Genomic DNA, 22,154 nt, shown 5'->3' with positions numbered 1-22,154 from the left:
TCTGGAAAGTAAATGATTACCTAAGTGTAATTACTCTGCAGAGATCTTCTAGAATGGGCCTATTCTGAGACAGATAAGAGGCAGCCATTGTGTTCATTATGGCAACATGTTATTATGGTCTTCAGCAAACAGAGGTCCCACCAGCATCCCCACAGCAAGAATGAAATGCAGAACACTCCTGTCTCTGGACCAGTCTGGACCTTATTCACACAGCTGCAGGCTCAGGGTGACCATAGGATTTCTCAACCTGTGGCAGTTCTGTGATCACTGAATCTGTGCATCTATTTTCCAGGGACGGTCCTGGAATTACAAAAGCCATTCGGGCTTCTGATTCAATACTGGGATGTACATGGGTGTATCCGGGGGGGGGGGGCAGCTGCTCCCCCCTCAAATCAATAAAAATACATAGCAAACTGAGGTTCTCCCCCCACCACAAAAGGCCTGCCGCTCCTAACAAAAATCCTGGCTATGCCCATGCCCACCCCCCTGGCCACCGCCACTGAACTTGGGGAGGAGGATGAGCTGGTGCTTGCCCTGAGTGGCGGCCATGGCAGCACAGCAACATCCCATTGCCCCTCTATGGCCTCTGCATGGCTGCTGCTACCAGTCTCCTCCCTTGGGCAGCTTGGGGTGCCTCCTGCAGAGTGGGTGGGGAGGAGGAGAGGCTGCTGCTGCAAAGCCTTGTATGATGTCCTGGCTCTGAGGTGCAGGCAGAGGGCAGGGCCACCCTGGCTGGGAAGAAAGGGGTGCAAGGAGTCTGATTTTTTTTTTAAATAAAAAAATTCTTGGTGCATCCGCACCTAATCTTGCCACTTTCTAAAAATTTATTTGTTTGTGTTTTTCCTCTTGTAAATCTACAAAGAATAACATAAAATTAAATTGGGATTAAGGGGTTTTCTCAGGACAGTGGAGGAGGGTACGGGTGCTCTGTTCCCTTGGTCTAGTGGTGGAGGAGATGCTCTGCTGGGGTGCTGGTAACAAAAATGGGGGGGGGGGAGGAGTGGGGGAGTAAAGGAGGGTCAGTTGGTGTGTGAGTGAGAAATGTTACAGGAAAAATCTGAGGGCTCCCTTGGACAAAAATAAAGCACCAACCAGAGCAAATTGAAGCAAATCAGCAGCCTGTAGGCCTGGTCTTTATTGAAGAAAGACTGTCGCGACAGGGTGTTCCCCTCACTTGCAGGTGAGAGGAAAGACCCAGAAAAATAGTGTGCAAGGTCTTATAAAAACTTTTGAAATTCCCCTCCTCTAGGTCAAGCCCACCCCCCAGAAACATCATGCATATATTACAGAAAGGAGGGGTTGAGGGAGGAGTTGGTGGTAACCTGAGTATCTTGTCACCTGGCTGGTTCCTCCTTTCCCCCCTCCCCATGAGTCACTTCCAGGAGACAAAGGGGAGTTTGCAGTTTCCTGCCCCCTGAGGAAGATCTGATCATTGTCCTTTGTTTCAGTCCATGCTGAATCCACTCCCATATGCAAGTTCTTTGTGGTCTTGATTGTCTTCTGTCTGGGATCATCTGGGCAGGGCTCCTGCAGATGTGCTGAGACAGTGAAGGGATTTTGGCTGACCAGGGTCAAACCCCCCTCCCCTTTTGTTAGTTCTTGTCATATGGAGTAAAATAAAAATGGAACAGTGCAAATCCAATGTATGGTTGATTTTTCTATGAATTTATAACAGAAATGTGGCGTATGTAGTGTGTGAGTGTGTGTGTGTGTGTGAAGTTTGTACAAGCAGAATGATTGGGGTGGGGGGGGTTCCTGCTACAGAAACCTCCCTATTTTCATCTGAGATGTGTTTGAGGGTACATTTGTGACTAGAGATGGGTGAATTTGTGGAAGCAAGAACATCTCCACAGAGGAGGGGGAGGTAAGCATGTATGTATGTATGTATGTAGCTCAACAGCTGGGTCCCAATTCCTCCACAGTGGCCTTAGCCCTGGTTAGAATCACCAGACATACAGTGAAGCCAAAGTTCAGCTTGCCCAGTTAAGCCCAAAAGGCACATAGAGGGAAGTGCCAGCCAGCCTGGCATGCTGCCGTTTGGCAAGCATAGAGGCAGGGAAACAACCCTAACAATGACACACAAAAGCCATGGTTTGCAAGCCCACTTCAGCGCACACTGTCACTTCCTAGTTCACAGGAAGCAACAGTTTATGTGTTCAGGTGTAACATGCTTACATTCACATTTGCAGAGAGCATAAGAGAGAGCACACCATGCCTTCTGCACAGCATGCCCACTGTATCTTGGTATTACCACCAACTTATTGCTCCAAAAGGAGCCCACTTCAAAAGAGTTCCTGGATTTGCAAACCCATCCTCATATGCCAACTAGATAATGGCTAGTGTATATAGACAGATCAGCTTCATGACACACACACACACACACACATGCAGAGAGAGAGAGAGAGAGAGCGCAACAGGGAAGGAGTTTCCACAAATGTGCATACTGAAATAACTGCTTTTGGAGAAGGGGCATGCAAAGCCCCATCATTTAATGCAACATGGACAGCAAGTAAACAAGTGACTCTCATACAGCCTGAGAAAAGTCAGGAGTGGAACAGAGGAAATTGCTTTAAATCAGGTCAGGCCATTTGGCCACCCAACCTGGGGTTGTTTCATTCAACTGCTAGTGATCGCTAAAGGTCTTGCACAAAAAATGTGTGCTTTTGGTTGCATTGCAGGGGGTTGGACTAGATGGCCCTTGGGGTCCCTTCCAGCTCTATGATTCTATCATTATGTGGAGAAGAACATTGTCAGGATTTTGTTAGTAATATAGAATTCTCTCTTGGACATTCAATAAGTACCAGAAAGATTAAACATGCCTTGAGTTTGGTCTTCCTGTTCATGATGTTGAAATGGGGGCCTGTTCATTCTCTTTGCTCCCTGCTGCCCTCCAGGGTGTAGCTATGGAGCCCAAAATCAAGGTGCAATGCTTTCCCCAGGGCAGGAGCTGCTTTAGCCCTGCTTCAGGTGTCAGTCTGGAGGGGATTAACCTACCCAAGCGTTTGCCCCACCTTTGGTACAAGCAAGCGATAACTGCAGTGCATTGTCTAGTTGTAGATAGATACGCCTTTGATTGTACACCTGTGTTGGGCTTTTTCTACCATTGCTTTATGCATACTGTGTTACACTTACACATTTGGGGGAGCACTGGGGCCCCTCTGTGTTTAAGAGAGGCATCTCCTACAGAAACCTGAAATTGAACAAGGTCAGTAAAGCTGCATAACAAACTAAGGACTTATCCTCACTTCCCTTTCCTCTGCACTTTCCAGGCATCGTACACAGTTTAAAGCTCCATGTCCAAGTGTCCTGTTGTTGTTCCAGAGCTTTAAAGCTCAATAGGAGCAAATCACAATCCTAGAAAATCTCAATTGATGTTTGCTCCAATTCAGCTTTAGAGAGCAGGTTTTTGCAGGGAAAGTTTGGGGCAAAAATTCTCTCTCCCCCTCCCTCCCTCTCCCTTCCCTCTCTCTATTTGAGTTGATTATTCTCGTTTAAGTCTCTAGAAGCACCAAACTAGGATAATAGAATCAAAGAATTGTAGAGTTGGAAGGTACACTTGAGAGTAATCTGGTCCAGCCCCCTGCAAGGCAGGACATCCCTGACAGAAGACCAGTCAACCTCTGCTTAAAAACCTCCAAGGAAGGAGAGCCCACCACCTCTCGTGGGAGACTGTCCCACTGCCAAACAGCCCTCACTGTCAGAAAATTTTTCTGAATGCATAGTTGGAATCTCCTGTCTTGTAGCTGGAAGCCATGGGTTCGAGTTCTGCCTTCCAGAGCAGGAGAAAACAAATTGAAGGTGCTGAGTTCTTCCCTGAGACCTTGGAGGCTGAATTGAACTGAAGGGGAGGAGAATTGCAGTTCATAGCTTGCTCCTAGCAGATGATGTTGGCTGCTTGGACTTTTCCCCTGGCTCACAGCATTTGTGTCTGCTTGCTGCTTCCCCAGCACATCTCTGCAAAAGTGGCAGATATGGATGCCCTCCTGCAAAAATAGGAAGGATTAACCTGTAACATTTCGGTACAGAGAAATGAGACTTTTGGAGAGGGGGTTAAGTAAAAAGCATCTGCAGAACCTGGAGTTGTTGTGGTGATTGGCTTCTCCTGGGCATGTATGCATTATAGATATATATGTGATTTCAAAGTGGGTGCTAATGATGCTTTTGGTCGCTTTCCTCCTTCCCCATTTAGTAGTGTGCGGCAGTTTTCAGGTCTTTTAGTTTGCCACGTAATTGAGTTTTCCGCTCTTAATTATTTCAGGCCCGTAAGTTATTCTCTTGATAGCAGAGAAGCAAGGAGCAGGCTCCCCCCCTTCCTTCCAAACTGCCTCAACCTGCTTGCAGCAATTGCTGTACACTGTGGCCATTTAGGGCTTGTTCCTCCTCTGCCAAGGGATTAATTTTAACAACTTCCTGAAGTGCTCTCTTCCCTTGTGTTCCTCTTCCCTTGATGGCTTTAGGAACTGTGTTATGTATTTATGTGCATAATTAAAATATATGGGAGCTATAGACCCCTACAGATTGGAAATGCGCTCTTTTTATGGTTGGAAATGTTCAGAATCTGTCTTGGATGTTCACATGGCCCTCTTTGTGTTATTTGAGAATCTTATGATTTTATCAGCAAATGTTAACTTAATCAGACCCCCTCCCCATGAGGCAGAGAACGGTAGAAATTAATATCTTTCACTGTTTTGTTCAGGGATAGAACATCTGCCCTGCATGTAGAAGCTCCCAGGTTCAGGCTCTGGAAGAGCTGCTCTCTGAACCCCTGGTTTGCTGCTGTCAGTCAGTGCAGTTAAAACTGAGGTAGATGGACCGATGACTTGTGCTGGCTGTGATGGTAATGGTAATCCAAAACATCAGGTTGGCCAGGGCTGTTCTTGAGTGTTCAAAGTACTCCACACAAATTGTCTCAGAAACCGTTATGGCAGTGCTGTAAGAGGCCCCCCAGTTGTCTCCTGCTCCATGGTTTTTATTCATTTGGATAACAAAGGCTTGTATCTTCAGGGCAAAGTGCTTCATGTGTTTTTAGGTTCTTGTGATAAGCTAAGAGGAGGTGTTCCTGCAGAAGGTCATCTGGCAGGTTTCTAGGAGAAGCAGCAGCATCTGGGTGCAGGGCTTCCCAAATCATGACTCTTGTGCTACACTAGCCCAGCTGTGGCATGTGTCAAGTCCCCAAAACTCCACGTGGCAGAACCACGTGCCAGGTACATGTGGTGCTTCCATATTTATTGGTTTTGTTGCATTTATATCCTGTCTTTTTCTTCAAGGAGCTTAAGGTAGAGTGCACAGTTCCCCACTTCCTCATTAATCCCCACAACAACCTTGTGAGGTAGGGTAGAGCGAAGAGGCATGGACTGGCCCAAGGCCACCCAGGGAGTTTCATGGCTGAGTGGGGATTTGAACCTGATCTCCTGGGTCCCTAGTCTGATGCTCTAAACATTATACCACACTGGGTCATATGGGTGAACATTGAGCCAGTCCCTGTTGGATGCGGCACCTACCCCATTTGTTTTTCCACATGTGTTGGGACTGAAGCCCACCGCAGGTTCCAAACTAGTGACCAGAGGGATATCTGGGGAGAGTGGGCTCCTCGCCACCTGGAGAAAGACCTGGAGGAAAGCTGCAGGCAGATGAAGTACAGAGTGATCCACCATGCTGGATTCCTCACTGGCCTGGCAAGGCAGCATGAGGACTGCTGGGGGGTGGGGGGAGAGGGTGTCAAATGTTGTCAAGGGCCTCAAAATAGAAAAGAAAAAGGCCTTGAGGGCTGCAGTTGGACTGCCCTTGGCTGTGTTGGACTGCCCTGTTCTAAATTATTCCATCTTTAGTTTTGGCTAGAAGTTATGGGCATGTGTGTGTGTGTGTGTGTGGTGATCCTGAGACTACCTGCCTGTGAAAGAGGTGCTCTGCCTGTTGAGTCACAGCCCTAACACTCTCTCCTCTCAACCACACAGGGGCCCTGCCTCGTGCTATGGTGCATTTGCTTAAGATCAAGAGACTTCCTTTGCTTGTGTTGGGGTACCCGTGGCATCATTCTTTTCCTGGCCATTGCAACCTCAACCCAGCACAGCTTGACTAAGACACACTACATTTGGGCCTGGAGGCGGGAGGGTGTCACACAGGATAAGGCATAACAGATGCCCTAAGCCAGATCCTCCTTGTGTTCTGGTTTTTATAACCTATTGAGCCTCGTTGGTATACAATTTATCTCTTTTTAATTAGGTTCTTAAAAACAGATAGCCCAGAGCTTGACCTGCGTGTTGTCATTCCCCGCCAGCCATTACCTCCTTCTTGTTCTGCACCACTGTGGGCATGGAAAAACTTTCTGCAACAGACGCCCGATGTATTTATTGCATTGTGGATATATGAGCTTTCCAGTAAAATAAAATATGGCACAAGAAAATCTAATTGCCTAATAATTCTCTCGTGCTTTTTTATATATACTGGTATATAAAAAGTGTGATCCCCATGGTACACCTCTGCCTGCCACCAAACACATCCCTGCTAGGCTGCTGCTCCATCTGGTCTTTTTGGGGGAAACTGTTCTTGTTTGAGATTTGTAAAGAAATGGTTTGAAGCTGCCAAATTCCACACAATGCAATGCTTCCCCCCCCCCTGCCTTTCTCTCCCACTCCAATTTTCTGGGGGTGCTCTTGCCACAGACTCTTCTTGGATGATTTTTTGAACTCTCGCTGAGATGCAAAGTTCAACTTTGTACCACACTTTTCTGGAACAGGTTGGGCTATGCAGTGGCTGAATCTAGACTTTTGAAGGTCCCTTGCTGGAGATGGGAGCCAGAAATTCTGGGCAAATGTGAATCAAGAGCCCAACAGGCAGGATGTGCTGCTCCATTGACCAGACAGAAGGGTTGTCTTAATGCTGTTTTGTCTGTCTTAACAGACAAAGGGGTTGTCTTAACGCTGACAGGCCTAGACAGCATCTTCAGAAGTAGAGAGTTTTCCCTGTAGTGATGTATGGAAGTGAGAGCTGGACCATCAAGAAGGCTGATTGCCGAAGAATTGATGCTTTTGAATTCTGGTGCTGGAGGAGACTCTTGAGAGTCCCATGGACTGCAAGAAGATCAAACGTATCCATTCTGAAGGAAATCAGCCCTGAGTGCTCACTGGAAGGACAGATCGTGAAGCTGAGGCTCCAATACTTTGGCCACCTCATGAGAAGAGAAGAATCCCTGGAGAAGACACTGATGCTGGGAAAGATGGAGGGCACAAGGAGAAGGGGGCGACAGAGGACGAGATGGTTGGATAGTGTTTTCGAGGTTACCAGCATGAGTTGGACCAAACTGCGGGAAGTAGTGGAGGACAGAGGTGCCTGGCGTGCTCTGGTCCATGGGGTCACGAAGAGTCGGACACGACTAAACGACTAAACAACAACAACAATGCTGTTTTGTCTGTCACAGGGCCTGCTCCTTTCTGTGGAGGAATTCCAGCCTGGGTATGGTGTCAGGTAGCTAGCCAGGATGAGCACCTTTTAACAGGACATTTGCTCTAGACAGCTGCTTGGCTCGTGAGTTGTGGTTGCATCTCTTGAGCTGTGGCAGGCAGTCACAAGCCATGGGGATGTTGCCTTGGGGCAAGAGGTTGTGCTCACTGGTGCTTCTGCTCTGTCCAGCTTCGCTCATCTGTGTTATGCCTTTATTAATGTTACGGAAAAATCTAGGTGTGAGGCTGCTCAGTCACCAGCTGGTCGGGCAGAGCCCGTGGGTCCCTGCGGAATAAAGGAAGGAGTCCAGCCACCAACTGGAGCAAATAGCTGTAGACCAAAGTTTATTGCGCAACAGGTTCAAAGAGGAATCAAGGACTTTTAAAATTTCCCACCATATCCCAGAATACAGTTCATACAGCATCATTGCTACATCACTGACATGTCACAAAAGGGGAGGGGTTAACCTTGGCAAACATGTCCAGACAAGTCCTTGGTACAAGATTAGCATAAGCAGACATGTCAGGGCAAGACCCAGGTATAAGATTAGCCTAGGCAAACACCTCTGAAGTCCCACCACCCAAAGTACAATAGAACTTCCTTTGCATGTCTGGACCCCTTGGCAAGTCCAGTGATGGAGTTAGGCTTTCCTTGGCCAACAATCAGCTCAGCAATTGTCACCTCTGGGGTAGGAGGTGTGTATACATGTCCCCAGGCTTGGGGAGGTGGCAGGGGAAAGAGTCGTTTTCCCAAGGGCAAAATTGTGTTGAAATGGAGGAAACTGGCAAAGGAGTTGATTTTATATGATTGTTAAAGCTAGGTAACTTCCCTGAGCTGTCAAGTCGAAAGGATACATTTATGCATAATATTTGTAACATTTAACAACTTTAAAGATGTGACCCACCCCCCGTAATTTCCATAACAATTAATAAGGGCAGGCTGGTTGGTGTTTGGTCTGTGGGCTGCAGTTGTGAAAACTGAGCAGCAGAAAGAGATGAGAATGGGCACACTTTCCCCCAAGTGTTGTATCGCTAGAACCGAGGGTGGGTTTCCTTCTCAGAGGGGGTTGCCAATGGCATAGTTGCAAATGAGGGGGTGTTTTGGGAGACTGAGAAGAGCAATTGTGAGATACAGTGGCTTTGAGGTGCCTTCATCTTCCCCTCCCCACCAACCACCTGAAAACCGATCAGAAGATAAAGCAATCTTTAGGCTAAGGACCATTAAGCAAATAAATTATCTTAGCTGCCAGAGAGAGAGAGATTTTTTCTCCAGAGAGCTCTCAGACTTGAATTAAAATGATTGGGAGGAGAGTGTTGCATGCTCCAGCAGATTTGATGCTCTGCGGGGCTTATTCATCTCTCCACCTGAGGCTAGTGCTTGGCAGCTATGCAGCAGAACAAGAGTTGCACCTGAACACCTCCCCAGGGGTGACCAGGTGTGTCTAACTGCCCTCTTTGTCGGTGAGCAGATTTCTGCAGCAGCCTTGCATGGAAGTGAGCTTAGTGTGATTTAGCACAAACGTTTGGCTCCCAAATGTGTTTACTGGTTGGCTTGCCCTCGTGGGTGGCCGTTTGCCATTTGCAGCACATCAAGTGGTCTGGAAAACAGAGATGGGTGAGTGAGAGAATCTACCAGTTTTGCAAACTCTTCATTTGGGAGGCAATTTTTACTTGCATCAGGCAAGAAGCTGTTTAGAAGACTGAATATGTCAGTTTTCCTCTATCTGGGTAGCTGGAAGAGGAGTCCTGCTAGGCCAGCCCCAAGTCTCACCAAATCCTGCATCCCTCAGCAGCACACCAGGTGTCTTGGAGGGGATGCTGCAGCTTCCGAAAGCCTGCATTGCAGAGGGTGCTGGACAAGGGGATTCAGAGAATCCTTTCCAACTCTGTAGACATTGAGAAGGCCAGCACAAAAGAACAGGGCAGAAAGAGTGAGGGAGATGCCACACTTTGCAGTGAGATGCAGCTGTTTCGGTTTAGCCAAATGTCCCTGGATCCAGCCCAGCAGGCCTTTCTTCTTTCTTCAGGGTTCAATTCCCACTCAACCCAGAAGCTGCTTGGGTGACCTTGGGGGCAAGTCTCTGCCTGTCTCAGCTTAGCCTACCCCACAGGGTTGTTGTGGGAGGGTTAAATGAGGAGGGAGAGAGACACATGCATGCCACCTTGAGCTCCTTGGAGGAAAAGGTGGGATACCAAGGCAATCAATCAATCAATCAATCAATCAATCAATCAATCAATGATAACATAAATAGTCACTGATTCCCACAGTCCTGGCTCAGGAAGGAACAATGTCATTTCTTCCTTTCTTTTTTAAAAAAAGATATTTATTGAGATTTTCAAAATATTACAAAATGAAAAAAGAAAAAAGAAAAATACAAAATAAAGATAGTTAAAAACAATTCCATCTTTCCATTACTTATCTTTCATTTGCTTGTTTCCCGGACCTCCTCACACCTCCCTTTTTTGTATTCCAATTCAATTTGTTAGTTCAGCAAATCCTTTCCCTCTTTGTTTATCCTAGTCTTTAATCATAAAGTATTATAACATTAAATTTTTACCTGTTAATAATCCATTTTTTCATATTCCTTTATAGCATTACAGCTAAAAACCACTTAACAATGTCATTTTCACGTTCTGTTTCTCTGTAATGGCACAGTCCAGCTCACTCCCATACTTCTTCACCTCCCTCCCTCTTGCTCTGAAACCTAATTTCCTGGCTTTGCAGCTGTTCTGGTCTGCTTCCCCTGCATTTAAGTTCCTTAAAACAATCTGGCTTTTTCAGTGCAATGGGGAATCATGCTAGAAGAGTCATATGGATGGTGAAGCGTTCCTGCGGGGCCAGCACCTGGCTGCTGACAGGGGCCAGCCAAATATATGAAGCCTGAGGGGCTGCAGACAGTCGGACACACACCTCTCAATTCCCTTGACTAAATAGAGCCCCCATGACCAGGCATAGTGTACCTCAATATCACTTGCCGTCAAAGCCCATAGGTTTGCCTCTTTCTTGCTATGCTTTGAGGGCATGTCTTCCATCCTCCTGTGTTACTATCTTTAGCATGATGCTCAGGGACCATGCTGTCAGAAAGACTTCCTGCCCTCACTGAGGCTTCCTGTGGTGATAGAAGGGTGTCTGATTGCCTTCTATAGCAGAGAAAGTGGGCTGGCCAGCCAACGGTGCCCTGTGCAACTGGAGCATCCCCTCCCACTCGGGGTGTTTAATATTTCCCTTTGTGTTTTTGTTTTTAATGTGCTTTTTATTGAGGGGAAGAACAGGTGGTGCTTGCCTGGCATTCCTTTGCAGTCCTTTGCAGTTAGCCAAGGAGTCTAATGCCCTTATAAAAAAGGATAAAACAAGAGAGGAAGATTTAATTTGTGCACTAGAGATGACTTACTGGAGGGCAAGTGGCAAGGGTCTTGTGCTCCTTGTTCAAGGCAGGTCAAGAGCGCCAAAGGGGCTCTGTCCAGCCCAGCCTCCTGTTCTCACAGTGGCCACAAAGGCCCACAAACAGGACCTGAGAGCAAGAGCAGGACTCTCCCCTCTTGCAGCTTCCGGCAACTGCTGCTCAGTAAGCACTACTGCCACCAACCATGGAGGCAGAGCATGGCCATCAGCTTGATCCAAATATAATCCTTCCCTTTCTTTGCTAAAATGGATGGTTCCAGGGCCTGGTCTTGTGGGTACATGAGGTCATTCCCTTTCCAAAGCTAAGCAGGTCTCAATCTGGCCCAGATTTTCTCAGGAGATCACTGGGGAAGACACTTTGTAGGCAGACGGGAGTCCCATATTGGGAGAAAGGTGGGATATAAATAAATCACACCTGACCTTGCCTTTGCCAACATGGTGCCCTCTAGCTCTTTTGGACGACAACTCCTGCCAGCCCCAACCAGCACAACCCATGCAGATGTGGTCCAAAATAGATGGAGGGGGAGGGGCTCCAGGTTGATGCAAATGCATCAAAATTATATCTGTGAGTTTCTTAGAAAAAAGAAAACCTCACAGTAGGGCTGCTATGAAGGGGTTCCTGTTCCACCCCCTTCCTCTCTGGGGTCCAGATGCAATGTGCAGCTTGACTGGTGGAAAGAGAGGAAACAGCACAAATATTCCAATCACAGACCAGAGCTCTCCAGTATTCCTTTACCAAAGCACCCAGAGTCTCTGAACATACCGGTTCCTGCCTCTCTGTTTGAGGACCTGCTGTGTGCTAATGGGATGCTCCCTGATGTTCTGCCTGCAGGATCAGATTTGCAGGTATGCATCCCTAGAGGCCTGACATGCTGCTCCCGGAAAATGGAGGAGAAATACCAAGCCATGGCTCGTTCCAACATGGAGCAGCTCCTGCAGTCGGCCAGCATGGAGCTGAAGTTCCTCATCACCCAGAACGCGGCGACATTCCAAGGTAGGTGGCAGCGTTGCGTGGTGGGTCTTCCAGGTAAGTGGAGCTTCTGCTGGGAAGTCCTGAGGTGGGAAGGCCACTGGCTGGGGTTAGCCAGGCATGCCAGGCTGGGTATCTTCAGAGGGTCAGGGAGTAAGTCCCCCATCCTTCTTCCTGAGTTTATGAAACATGGCTAAGCTGCAACTATGATTGCTGCAGGTGCCCAGTGAGTTGCTCAGAAGTTGAGCTTCAGGTTGGCACAGTTCATTCTGGGATCTCCCGGTGGAGATCCAATCTGTTGCTGTAAACCAGCACTTCTCCTGCCTCACATAATACTCATGTTGCAGTCAGCGGTCTGCTGGTCCCTACAGTATTCATAGTCCATTAATAGAGCATCTCACTGCAGTAAGAATTTCTTAGGCAACACGTTGAGAAAACACTACTAAGCAGCGAACAATCACTTTTTTAAAAAGTATGTTTAGAACTTAGTAAAATGAATAATTCCTTTTCAGCCTGGCCTTTGGCTTGATCTTAACTATCTATGGCCTTTTAGAGTGGGTGGGATGTGGGGTTTTTTATTTTGTTTCCAAAAAATGTTTTATACACCCCCCCCCCCCGTGTTTTTCGCTCTATAAGACGCACCAGACCACAAGACGCACCTAGTTTTTGGAGGAGGAAAGCAAGAATAAAAATATTCTGAATTTCAGAAGCCAGAACAGCAAGAGGTGTCGCTGCGCAGCGAAAGCTTCTGGGATAGCTGTGCAGCCTGCATTCGCTCCATAAGACGCACACACTTCCCCTTACTTTTTAGGAGGGAAAAAGTGAGTCTTATAGAGCAAAAACGGACGCGGGTGGCGCTGTGGGTAAAAGCCTCAGCGCCTAGGGCTTGCCGATCGAAAGGTCGGCGGTTCGAATCCCCGCGGCGGGGTGCGCTCCCGTCCCTCGGTTCCAGCGCCTGCCAACCTAGCAGTTCGAAAGCACCCTCGGGTGCAAGTAGATAAATAGGGACCGCTTACTGGCGGGAAGGTAAACGGCGTTCCGTGTGCTGCGCTGGCTCGCCAGATGCAGCTTGTCACGCTGGCCACGTGACCCGGAAGTGTCTCCGGACAGCGCTGGCCCCCGGCCTCTTGAGTGAGATGGGCGCACAACCCTAGAGTCTGTCAAGACTGGTCCGTACGGGCAGGGGTACCTTTACCTTTACCTTTATAGAGCAAAAAACCCAGTATATATAGAGAAAGAGAGAGAGATTTACATCAATAATATTTTATCTAAATCAAAATCAGCGCGTGTGGCTGTTTGGGCTACTGCACTGGATGGATAACAACAACAACAACAACAACAACAACAACAACAACAACATAATAAATTTTATTTGTATCCCGCCCTCCGCAGCCGAAGCCGGGCTCAGAGCGGCTAACATCAAATGTATAACACATTAACATAAAATCAGACAATCAATTAAAATACATCCTCAAATCAGATCAGGATCAGAATAAAATCCAGTCAGATGGCAACCTGCAGATTAGGGTTGGGGACCTTAAATGCTCACCAGGCCCAACTGTTTGTGCTGAACTTACATGGGCCTGTGAGAAAAATTGGGAGGCCACTTTCATGCAAGTTCTTATGAAAGGGGAGAGGGAGTCAGACTGAACCCCGACCAAAGGCCTGGCAGAACAGCTCTGTCTTGCAGGCCCTGCGGAAAGATGTCAAGTCCTGCAGGGCCCTAGTCTCTTGTGACAGAGCGTTCCACCAGATTGGAGCCGCAACCGAAAAAGCTCTGGCTCTAGTTGAGGCCAGCCTAACCTCTCTGTGGCCTGGGACCTTCAAGATGTTTTTATTTGAAGACCGTAAGTTCCTCTGTGGGACATACCAGGAGAGGCGGTCCCATAGGTACGAGGGTCCTAGGCAGTATAGGGCTTTAAAGATTAAAACCAGCACCTTAAACCTGATCCTGTACCCCACCGGGAGCCAGTGCAGCTGATAAAGCACTGGGTGAATGTGATCCCACGGCGAGGACCCTGTAAGGAGTCTCGCCACGGCATTCTGCACCTGCTGGAGTTTCTGGGTCAGTCTCAAGGGCAGCCCCACGTAGAGCGAGTTACAATAATACAGTCTGGAGGTGACCGTCTCGTGGATCACAGTGGCTAGGTCAGGGCGAGAGAGATAAGGAGCCAACTGCTTAGCTTGGCGGAGATGAACAAATACCGCCTTTGTTGTAGCTGCAATCTGCACCTCCATGGAAAGGGAGGTGTCGAGGATTACACCCAAACTCTTAAAGGGCGGTGCTGGCACTAATTGCACCCCCGCAAGAGATGGGAGTTGCCCCCCCAATCCCATATCCTCCCTTCCCAGCCAAAGGACCTCTGTCTTTGAAGGATTTAACTTCAGCCAGCTCCCATGTAACCATCCAGCCACAGCTTCCAGACACCTGACCAGTGTGTCTGGGGCTGACTCAGGATGGCCATCCATCAACAGATAGAGTTGGGTGTCATCGGCATACTGATGGCAACCCAGCCCAAAACTCCAGACAAGCTGGGCGAGGGGGCAGATAAAGATGTTGAAAAGCATCGGGGAGAGTATTGCACCCTGAGGCACTCCACACACCAAGGAGTGGCGCGATGACAGTTCCCCCCCCAGCGCCACCCTCTGTCCCCGACCAGAGAGAAACGAGCGCAGCTATTGAAGGACTGTGCCCAGGATCCCCACGTCGGCAAGGCGGTGGTCCAGGAGTTCGTGATCGACCATGTCGAAGGCTGCTGACAGCTCTAGAAGAATCAGCAGCCCCGACCCGCCTCGATCCAGCTTCCTATGAAGATTATCTGTTAGGGCAACCAGAGCCGTCTCGGTCCCATGACCAGCGCGGAAGCCGGACTGGAATGGATCCAGAGCCGATGTTTCATCCAGAAACCCACCAAGCTGTTCAGCAACCGCTCTCTCAATCACCTTACCCAGGAATGGAAGATTCGAAACCGGGCGGTAATTGGATAGATCTAAAGGATCTAATGTTTTCTTTAAGAGCGGGCGCACCACTGCCTCCTTCAGTTCCCCTGGGAATGTCCCCGTGCCAAGGGACAAATTGATGATATCCCCTAGGGGGACCCGTACCTCGTCTGGACATGCTCTAATCAGCCAAGACGGGCATGGGTCGAGAGGACAGGTGGTGGGCTTTCCAGCTCGGAGGAGTCTGGATAGTTAATGATCATCACCCCTGTGGACCAGGGGTAGGCAACCTAAGGTCCGTGGGCTGGATCTGGCTCAATCGCCTTCTCAATCCAGCCCATGGTTTAAATAAAATGTGTCCTTTTATTTAAAATGCATCTCTGGGTTATATGTGGGGCACAGGAATTTGTTTGTTATTTTTTAAAAAAATATAGTCCGGCCCCCCCACAAGGTCTGAGGAATGGTGGACCCGCCCACAGCTGAAAAAGGTTGCTGACCCCTGCTGTGGACTCTGTACTCAAGAACAGTGATCTTAACAGCACCACCAAGGATCTGTTCTTACCTGCATAATCTCCTGTCACAGCTGTACAGATGTCTTTGAGCTGTGCATCTACATCCACCCACAAACATTTCAATAAGAATTATTTATGTTTTAAACAGCAACAGATTGGTAGTTATAAACATCTATTTGAAAACTGAGGTGTGTGTTGATATTCATGCAAGGCTGCTGCAGAAAGGTTGAAACGCAGACAAACCAAACCATGAACCCCCAGGCCATGACAAGAGTGGAGGAGTTTCATGATAGGAGTCCTTCAGGTAAGCAGCCTTTGGAAGTTTTCCTGCCTGAAGTGTTAACAAGTTTTCAGTCGTGGAAACTTGGGCTAAAGCAGGTATTACAACATCATTCTCCCAGAGAAAAAGCCTGGGATTGTCAGAAGGGGGAAATAGCAAGTTGTGGCTCTTTCTCCATCTGCGTCTAGCAGGGTGAGATAGTGGTGACTCCCCTCTTCTGGGTCATTTATTTGGGGTCTTGGCAGTCTGTGGGGGTTTTATAACAGAATCTAAACAACATAAGGACAAATCTAGTAAGAAACCGCACAGCACTATGAAAAGTCTTTCCCTTAGAAACAGCTAGTTCTGTGAAGCCTTCCAGAATAAAAAACAGTCTTTACCTGCTGACAGGAGGACAACAAAGAGGGAAGCCAGTCTTGATTTGCAGGGAAGAAAATTGCAAGCAGCCGTTGAGGAAGCCCTCCTCTCTCATGTCTCACAGTACTTTTTGTTACTGTGCTTAGAGAGTGATGAGCCAGGTCCCCTGCACTGGTCAAGGGCTGCTAGTTTCTGATTCTCTGCCTATGCTAGACTTCAGTTGCAAATGCAAGTGGGGGAAGTATGCAGTTTCACCAAGAAATATCCTGACCAGGACTGCTGGGAAGAAATAATCTGATAGCTCAGAGCTTCTTTTTTCAAACAAACAAACAAACAAACAAACAAACAAGCAAATTGTTGAGTTGGAAGGGACCAAGAGGGTCATCTAGTCCAACCTCCTGCAATGCAGGAATTTAAACTTTTATTTCCACACCCTTGATACCTGGGGCTGCTTGGAGTCGGATTGCCAGGGGTTCCAGGGCCAAGATGAATAGGAAGAGAGACAGTGGGCATCCTTGTCTTGTGCCTCTTTGGATGCTATGGTATTGGAGTCCATATTGTTAATTTTGCTGAGGTTGGGAGTAAATTTCTTTGAGGGTTTTTAGGAAGTGGGGCCAAATCTCGTGTTAGTTAATACTGCTACTAGATATTTCCATTCTAAGCAATCAAAAGCTTAAAAGAAGGTGCCTAGGAACATAGTTGTCAGTGGGAGTTTGGTTGTTTTGCTGTGTTCTATCAGATTTAGCAATAGGATCTGCTATGTTGCAACCAGGGACAAAGTCTGCCTGATCTGGGGTGACTAGTTTGCATAGGAAGATTTTTAGGTGGTTAGCCAGGATTGATGTGAATATATTAATATATTACTATTGAAAATGGATGGAGGGGTATATGTATGTATGTATATATGTGTGTGTATATATGTATATTGGGACGCGGGTGGCGCTGTGGGTAAAAGCCTCAGCGCCTAGGGCTTGCCGATCGAAAGGTCGGCGGTTCGAATCCCCCGACGTTTCCGTGTGCGGCTCTGGCTCGCCAGATGCAGCTTTGTCACGCTGGCCACGTGGCCCGGAAGTGTCTCTGGACAGCGCTGGCCCCCGGCCTCTTGAGTGAGATGGGCGCACAACCCCAGAGTCTGTCAAGACTGGTCCGTATGGGCAGGGGTACCTTTACCTTTATATATGTATATATATGATGTTTTTATTTGTTTGTTTATTCAGAAGGGGATAAAGAAAAGAAGAAAAGTGTAGTACTACTTTAAAAAAGGGGGGGGGGAAGGGGGAATGAAAATGCCAGGACTTTAAAAAGTTTATTTTTAAAAAACAAACAAACACATGTTGAGGTGTTGTAATCAAAAAAATAAAAGGTAGAAATAAGATGTAATGATAGACATAGTGAGAAAGCAGGATTTTTAATATGAGAAAATAATAGTAAAAAATAAGTGAGTAATAGAAAATGCGTGAAAATGAATAAAAAATCAAAACTAATGGTGTTCATGGAAAAAGGAGGTTGTGTATATAATTAAAAATGTATTGGTGGTATTTTTGACTCACAGGCACTTTTAATTTCACTGCGGGGCCCACAGGGCCTGGATGTCGGGCCCTTGCGTGAGGGCTAAGGCGGCAGTCCCAGTGGTTCAGGCCTCCTGCGTGGATGCCATTACACTACTTCAAAGAAAAAATAAATGAAATAATAAATTAGAAAAAATAAAATAAAAATAAAATAAAAATTTCCAGCAGCGGAGGTCCGGTCCCGTGTTGCGTTTGCCCCCCCCCCCGGTGGTCTCTGGCGCACGATTCCCCCCAGGCCCTGGCCTGCCCTTTCACGCTGGCACCAGGGAGGTTGCCTCGGGGCTGGGCCTGGGATAGGCTGTGCGATTCCTCCTGCCTTTCTCCCTTGGTGGTGGCAGCAGTGCTGGTGGGGAAATGGTTCTCAGCTGTTCAGCTCCCCAGGCCTCAGAGATCCACTGGGCCGTCAGTCGGGGGTTCCCAGTCCCGGCAGGGTTGAGACCGCTGGGCGGGCTGGGGGCTAACCCAATCAGGAGCAAGCCACCTCCCACCCATCTGGTCTAGGGAATCACCCACTAACAGGGCCTCCTCTTATCTGGATTGAGCTTCAGTCTGTTGGCTCTCATTCAGCCCATTCCCAAGGCAAGACACTGGTCCAGCACTTCCACTGTCTCACCTGCAGAGGTAAAGGAGCTGTCAGCATATTGCTGACAATGTACCCTAAACCTCTGGATAACCCCACTCAGATGCTTCATGTAAATGTTAAACAGCATAGGGCAGAGCTTTCCAAACTGTGTGTCATGACACATGAGTGTGTCGGCTGCAGTGTGTAGGTGTGTTGTGTGAAAGTTCCCCATGCTCCTGCTGGGGCTGGAAAAGTTTAGTTTAACTTCCGGTTTGCTAGTAAAACCGAATTACTGTGCCAAGAAATGATGCATGTCTAAAAAGGGTGACATGAAAAGTTTGAAACAAAATAAAAAAATTCCTTCCAGTAGCACCTTGTTTTTGTTTAGTTGTGCCTGACTCTTCGTGACCCCATGGACCAGAGCACACCAGGCACTCCTGTCTTCCACTGCCTTCTGCAGTTTGGTCAAACTCATGCTGGTAGCTTCGAGAACACTGTCCCACCATCTCGTCCTCTGTCATCCCCTTCTCCTTGTGCCCTCCATCCTTCCCAACATCAGGGTCTTTTCCTGCTTGAGCCTTCCTTGTAGAATTTTAAGCATAACCTTGCTGGCGTGTGAAATGAGTGCAATTGTGCGGTAGTTGGAGCATTCTTTGGCACTGCCCTTCTTTGGGATTGGGATGTAGACTGATCTTCTCCAATCCTCTGGCCACTGCTGAGTTTTCCAAATTTGCTGGCATATTGAGTGTAGCACCTTAACAGCATCATCTTTTAAAATTTTAAATAGTTCAGCTGGAATATCATCACTTCCACTGGCCTTGTTATTTGCAGTGCTTTCTAAGGCCCATTTGACTTCACTTTCCAGGATGTCTGGCTCAAGGTCAGCAACCACACTACCTGGGGTGTACGAGACATCCATATCTTTCTGGTATAATTCCTCTGTGTATTCTTGCCACCTCTTCTTGATGTCTTCTGCTTCTGTTAGATCCTTACCACTTTTGTCCTTTATTATGGTAATCTTTGTACGAAATGTTCCTTTCATATCTCCAATTTTATTGAACAGATCTCTGGTTCTTCCCATTCTGTTGTTTTCCTCTATTTCTTTGCATTGCTCATTTAAGAAGGCCTTCTTGTCTCTCCTTGCTATTCTTTGGAAATCTGCGTTCAATTTCCTGTATCTTTCTCTATCTCCCTCGCATTTTGCTTGCCTTCTCTCCCCCGCTATTTGTAAGGCCTCATTGGACAGCCGCTTTGCTTTCTTGCATTTCCTTTTCATTGGGATGGTTTTTGTTGCTGCCTCCTGTACAATGTTATGAGCCTCCATCCATAGTTATCAGGCACTCTGTCCACCAAATCTAAATCCTTAAACCTGTTCCTCACTTCCACTGTGTGGAATTTGATTTAGATTGTATCTTACCGGCCCAGTGGTTTCTCGTACTTTCTTCGGTCTAAGCTTGAATTTTGCTATAAGAAGCTGATGATCTGAGCCACAGTCAGCTCCAGGTCTTGTTTTTGCTGACTGTATAGAGCTTCTCCATCTTTGGCTGCAGAGAATATAATCAATCTGATTTCGATGCTGCCCATCTGGTGATGTCCATGTGTAGAGTCGTCTCTTGTGTTGTTGGAAAAGAGTGTTTGTGATGACTAGCTTGTTCTCTTGGCAGAACTCTATTAGCCTTTGCCCTGCTTCGTTTTGAACTCCAAGGCCAAACTTGCCAGTTGTTCCTTTTATCTCTTGACTCCCTACTTTAGCATTCCAATCCCCTATAATGAGAAGAACATCCTTCTTTGGTGTCACTTCTATAAGGTCTTGTAAGTCTTCATGTGGATCGAGAACTCCCAGAAGTGCAAGCTGGATTTAGAAGAGGCAGAGGAACCAGAGACCAAATTGCAAACATGCGCTGGATTATGGAGAAAGCTAGAGAGTTCCAGAAAGACATCTACTTCTGCTTCATTGACTATGCAAAAGCCTTTGACTGTGTCGACCACAGCAAACTATGGCAAGTTATTAAAGAAATGGGAGTGCCGGATCACCTCATCTGTCTCCTGAGAAATCTCTATGTGGGACAAGAAGCTACAGTTAGAACTGGATATGGAACAACTGATTGGTTCAAAATTGGGAAAGGAGTACGACAAGGCTGTATTTTGTCTCCCTGCTTATTTAATTTATATGCAGAATACATCATGCGAAAGGCTGGGCTGGATGAATCCCAAGCTGGAATTAAGATTGCCGGAAGAAATATCAACAACCTCAGATATGCAGATGACACAACCTTGATGGCAGAAAGTGAGGAGGAATTAAAGAACCTTTTAATGAGGGTGAAAGAGGAGAGTGCAAAATATGGTCTGAAGCTCAACATCAAAAAAACGAAGATCATGGCCACTGGTCCCATCACCTCCTGGCAAATAGAAGGGGAAGAAATGGAGGCAGTGAGAGATTTTACTTTCTTGGGCTCCATGATCACTGCAGATGGTGACAGCAGCCATGAAATTAAAAGACGCCTCCTTCTTGGGAGAAGGGCAATGACAGGCCTAGACAGCATCTTGAGAAGTAGAGACGTCACCTTGCCAACAAAGGTCCGTATAGTTAAAGCCATGGTTTTCCCAGTAGTGATGTATGGAAGTGAGAGCTGGACCATAAAGAAGGCTGATCGCCGAAGAATTGATGCTTTTGAATTATGGTGCTGGAGAAGACTCTTGAGAGTCCCATGGACTGCAAGAAGATCAAACGCATCCATTCTTAAGGAAATCAGCCCTGAGTGCTCACTGGAAGGATTGTGAAGCTGAGGCTCCAGTACTTTGGCCAGCTCATGAGAAGAGAAGACTCCCTGGAGAAGACACTGATGCTGGGAAAGATGGAGTGCACAAGGAGAAGGGGGCGACAGAGGACGAGATGGTTGGATAGTGTTTTCGAGGTTACCAGCATGAGTCTGACCAAACTGCGGGAAGTAGTGGAGGACAGAGGTGCCTGGCGTGCTCTGGTCCATGGGGTCACGAAGAGTTGGACACGACTAAACGACTAAACAACAACAACAACAACAACAAGTCTTCATAGAATTGGTCAATTTCAGTTTCTTCAGCACCAGTAGTTGGTGCATAAACTTGGATTACTGTGATGTTAAAAGGTCTGCCTTGGATTCGTATCGAGATCATTTTATCATTTTTGAGATTGCATCCCAATACAGCTTTCACCACTCTTTTGTTGACTATGAAGGCCACTCCATTTCTTTTATGGGATTCTTGCCCACGGTAGTAGATATGATGGTCATCCGAACTGAATTCACCCATTCCCGTCCATTTTAGTTCACTGATGCCCAGGATGTCAATATTTATTCTTGCCATCTCATTTTTGACCACATCCAGCTTACCCAGGTTCATGGTTCTTACATTCCAGGTTCCTATGCAATATTTTTCTTTACAGCATTGGACTTTCCTTTCGCTTCCAGACAAATCCGCAACTGAGCGTCCTTTCGGCTTTGGCCCAGCCGCTTCATCAGCTCTGAATCTACTTGTACTTGTCCTCCACTCTTCCTCAGTAGCATGTTGGACGCCTTCCGACCTGAGGGGCTCATCTTCCAGCATCATAACTTTTATATGCCTGTTGTCTTTGTCCATGGAGTTTTCTTGGCAGGGATACTGGAGTGGCTTGCTGGTTCCTGCTCCAGGTGGATCACGTTTAGTCAAAACTCTCCACTGTGACCTGTCCATCTTGGGTGGCCCTGCATGGCATAGCTCATAGCTTCTCTGAGTTATTCAAGCCCCTTTGCCACGGCAAGGCAGTGATCCATGAAGGGGGCTCCTTAGAGAGCACCTTAGAGACCAACTAAGTTTGTTATTGGTATGAGCTTTCAAGTGCATGCACACTTCTTCAGATATACTGAAACATAAGTCACCAGATCCTTATATGTAGTGAGAGGGTGTGGAGGGGTATTGCTCAGAAGGGTGGTGGGAATGGGTGATTGGCTGATAGGTGTGGTAAACCTGTTGACGACTGTTAATGACTGCAATTGGTCTTACAGGAAAAAGCAAGGGGTGAGATGGCTAAAAATAGCTTTATCATGTATAATGAGATAAGAATCCAATGTCTCTATTCAGACCAGGTCTCTCCATGGTTTTAAGTTTG

The 22,154-nt window shown here is 47.2% G+C and overlaps 1 protein-coding gene across 3 annotated transcripts in view; it reads left to right on the top strand.

Annotated features, from left to right (window-relative positions):
• Nucleotides 1-22,154, top strand: part of GPC3 (glypican 3) — a 249,630-nt gene that overhangs the window by 5,252 nt on the left and 222,224 nt on the right. For 2 of the 3 annotated variants that reach the window (XM_028714644.2, XM_028714641.2), the window contains exon 2: nt 11,675-11,836. The exons of the other annotated variant lie outside the window; for it this stretch is intronic. In XM_028714644.2, the coding sequence (XP_028570477.2) occupies nt 11,675-11,836 (162 nt within the window). The remainder of the gene's footprint in view (nt 1-11,674; nt 11,837-22,154) is intronic. 3 annotated transcript variants of the gene reach the window in all.

Source organism: Podarcis muralis, chromosome Z (assembly GCF_964188315.1).
Source record: "Podarcis muralis chromosome Z, rPodMur119.hap1.1, whole genome shotgun sequence".
Taxonomy (NCBI): Eukaryota; Metazoa; Chordata; class Lepidosauria; order Squamata; family Lacertidae; genus Podarcis; species Podarcis muralis.
Note: the sequence above shows the minus strand (reverse complement) of the source record. Positions and strands in the feature narration are given on the sequence as shown.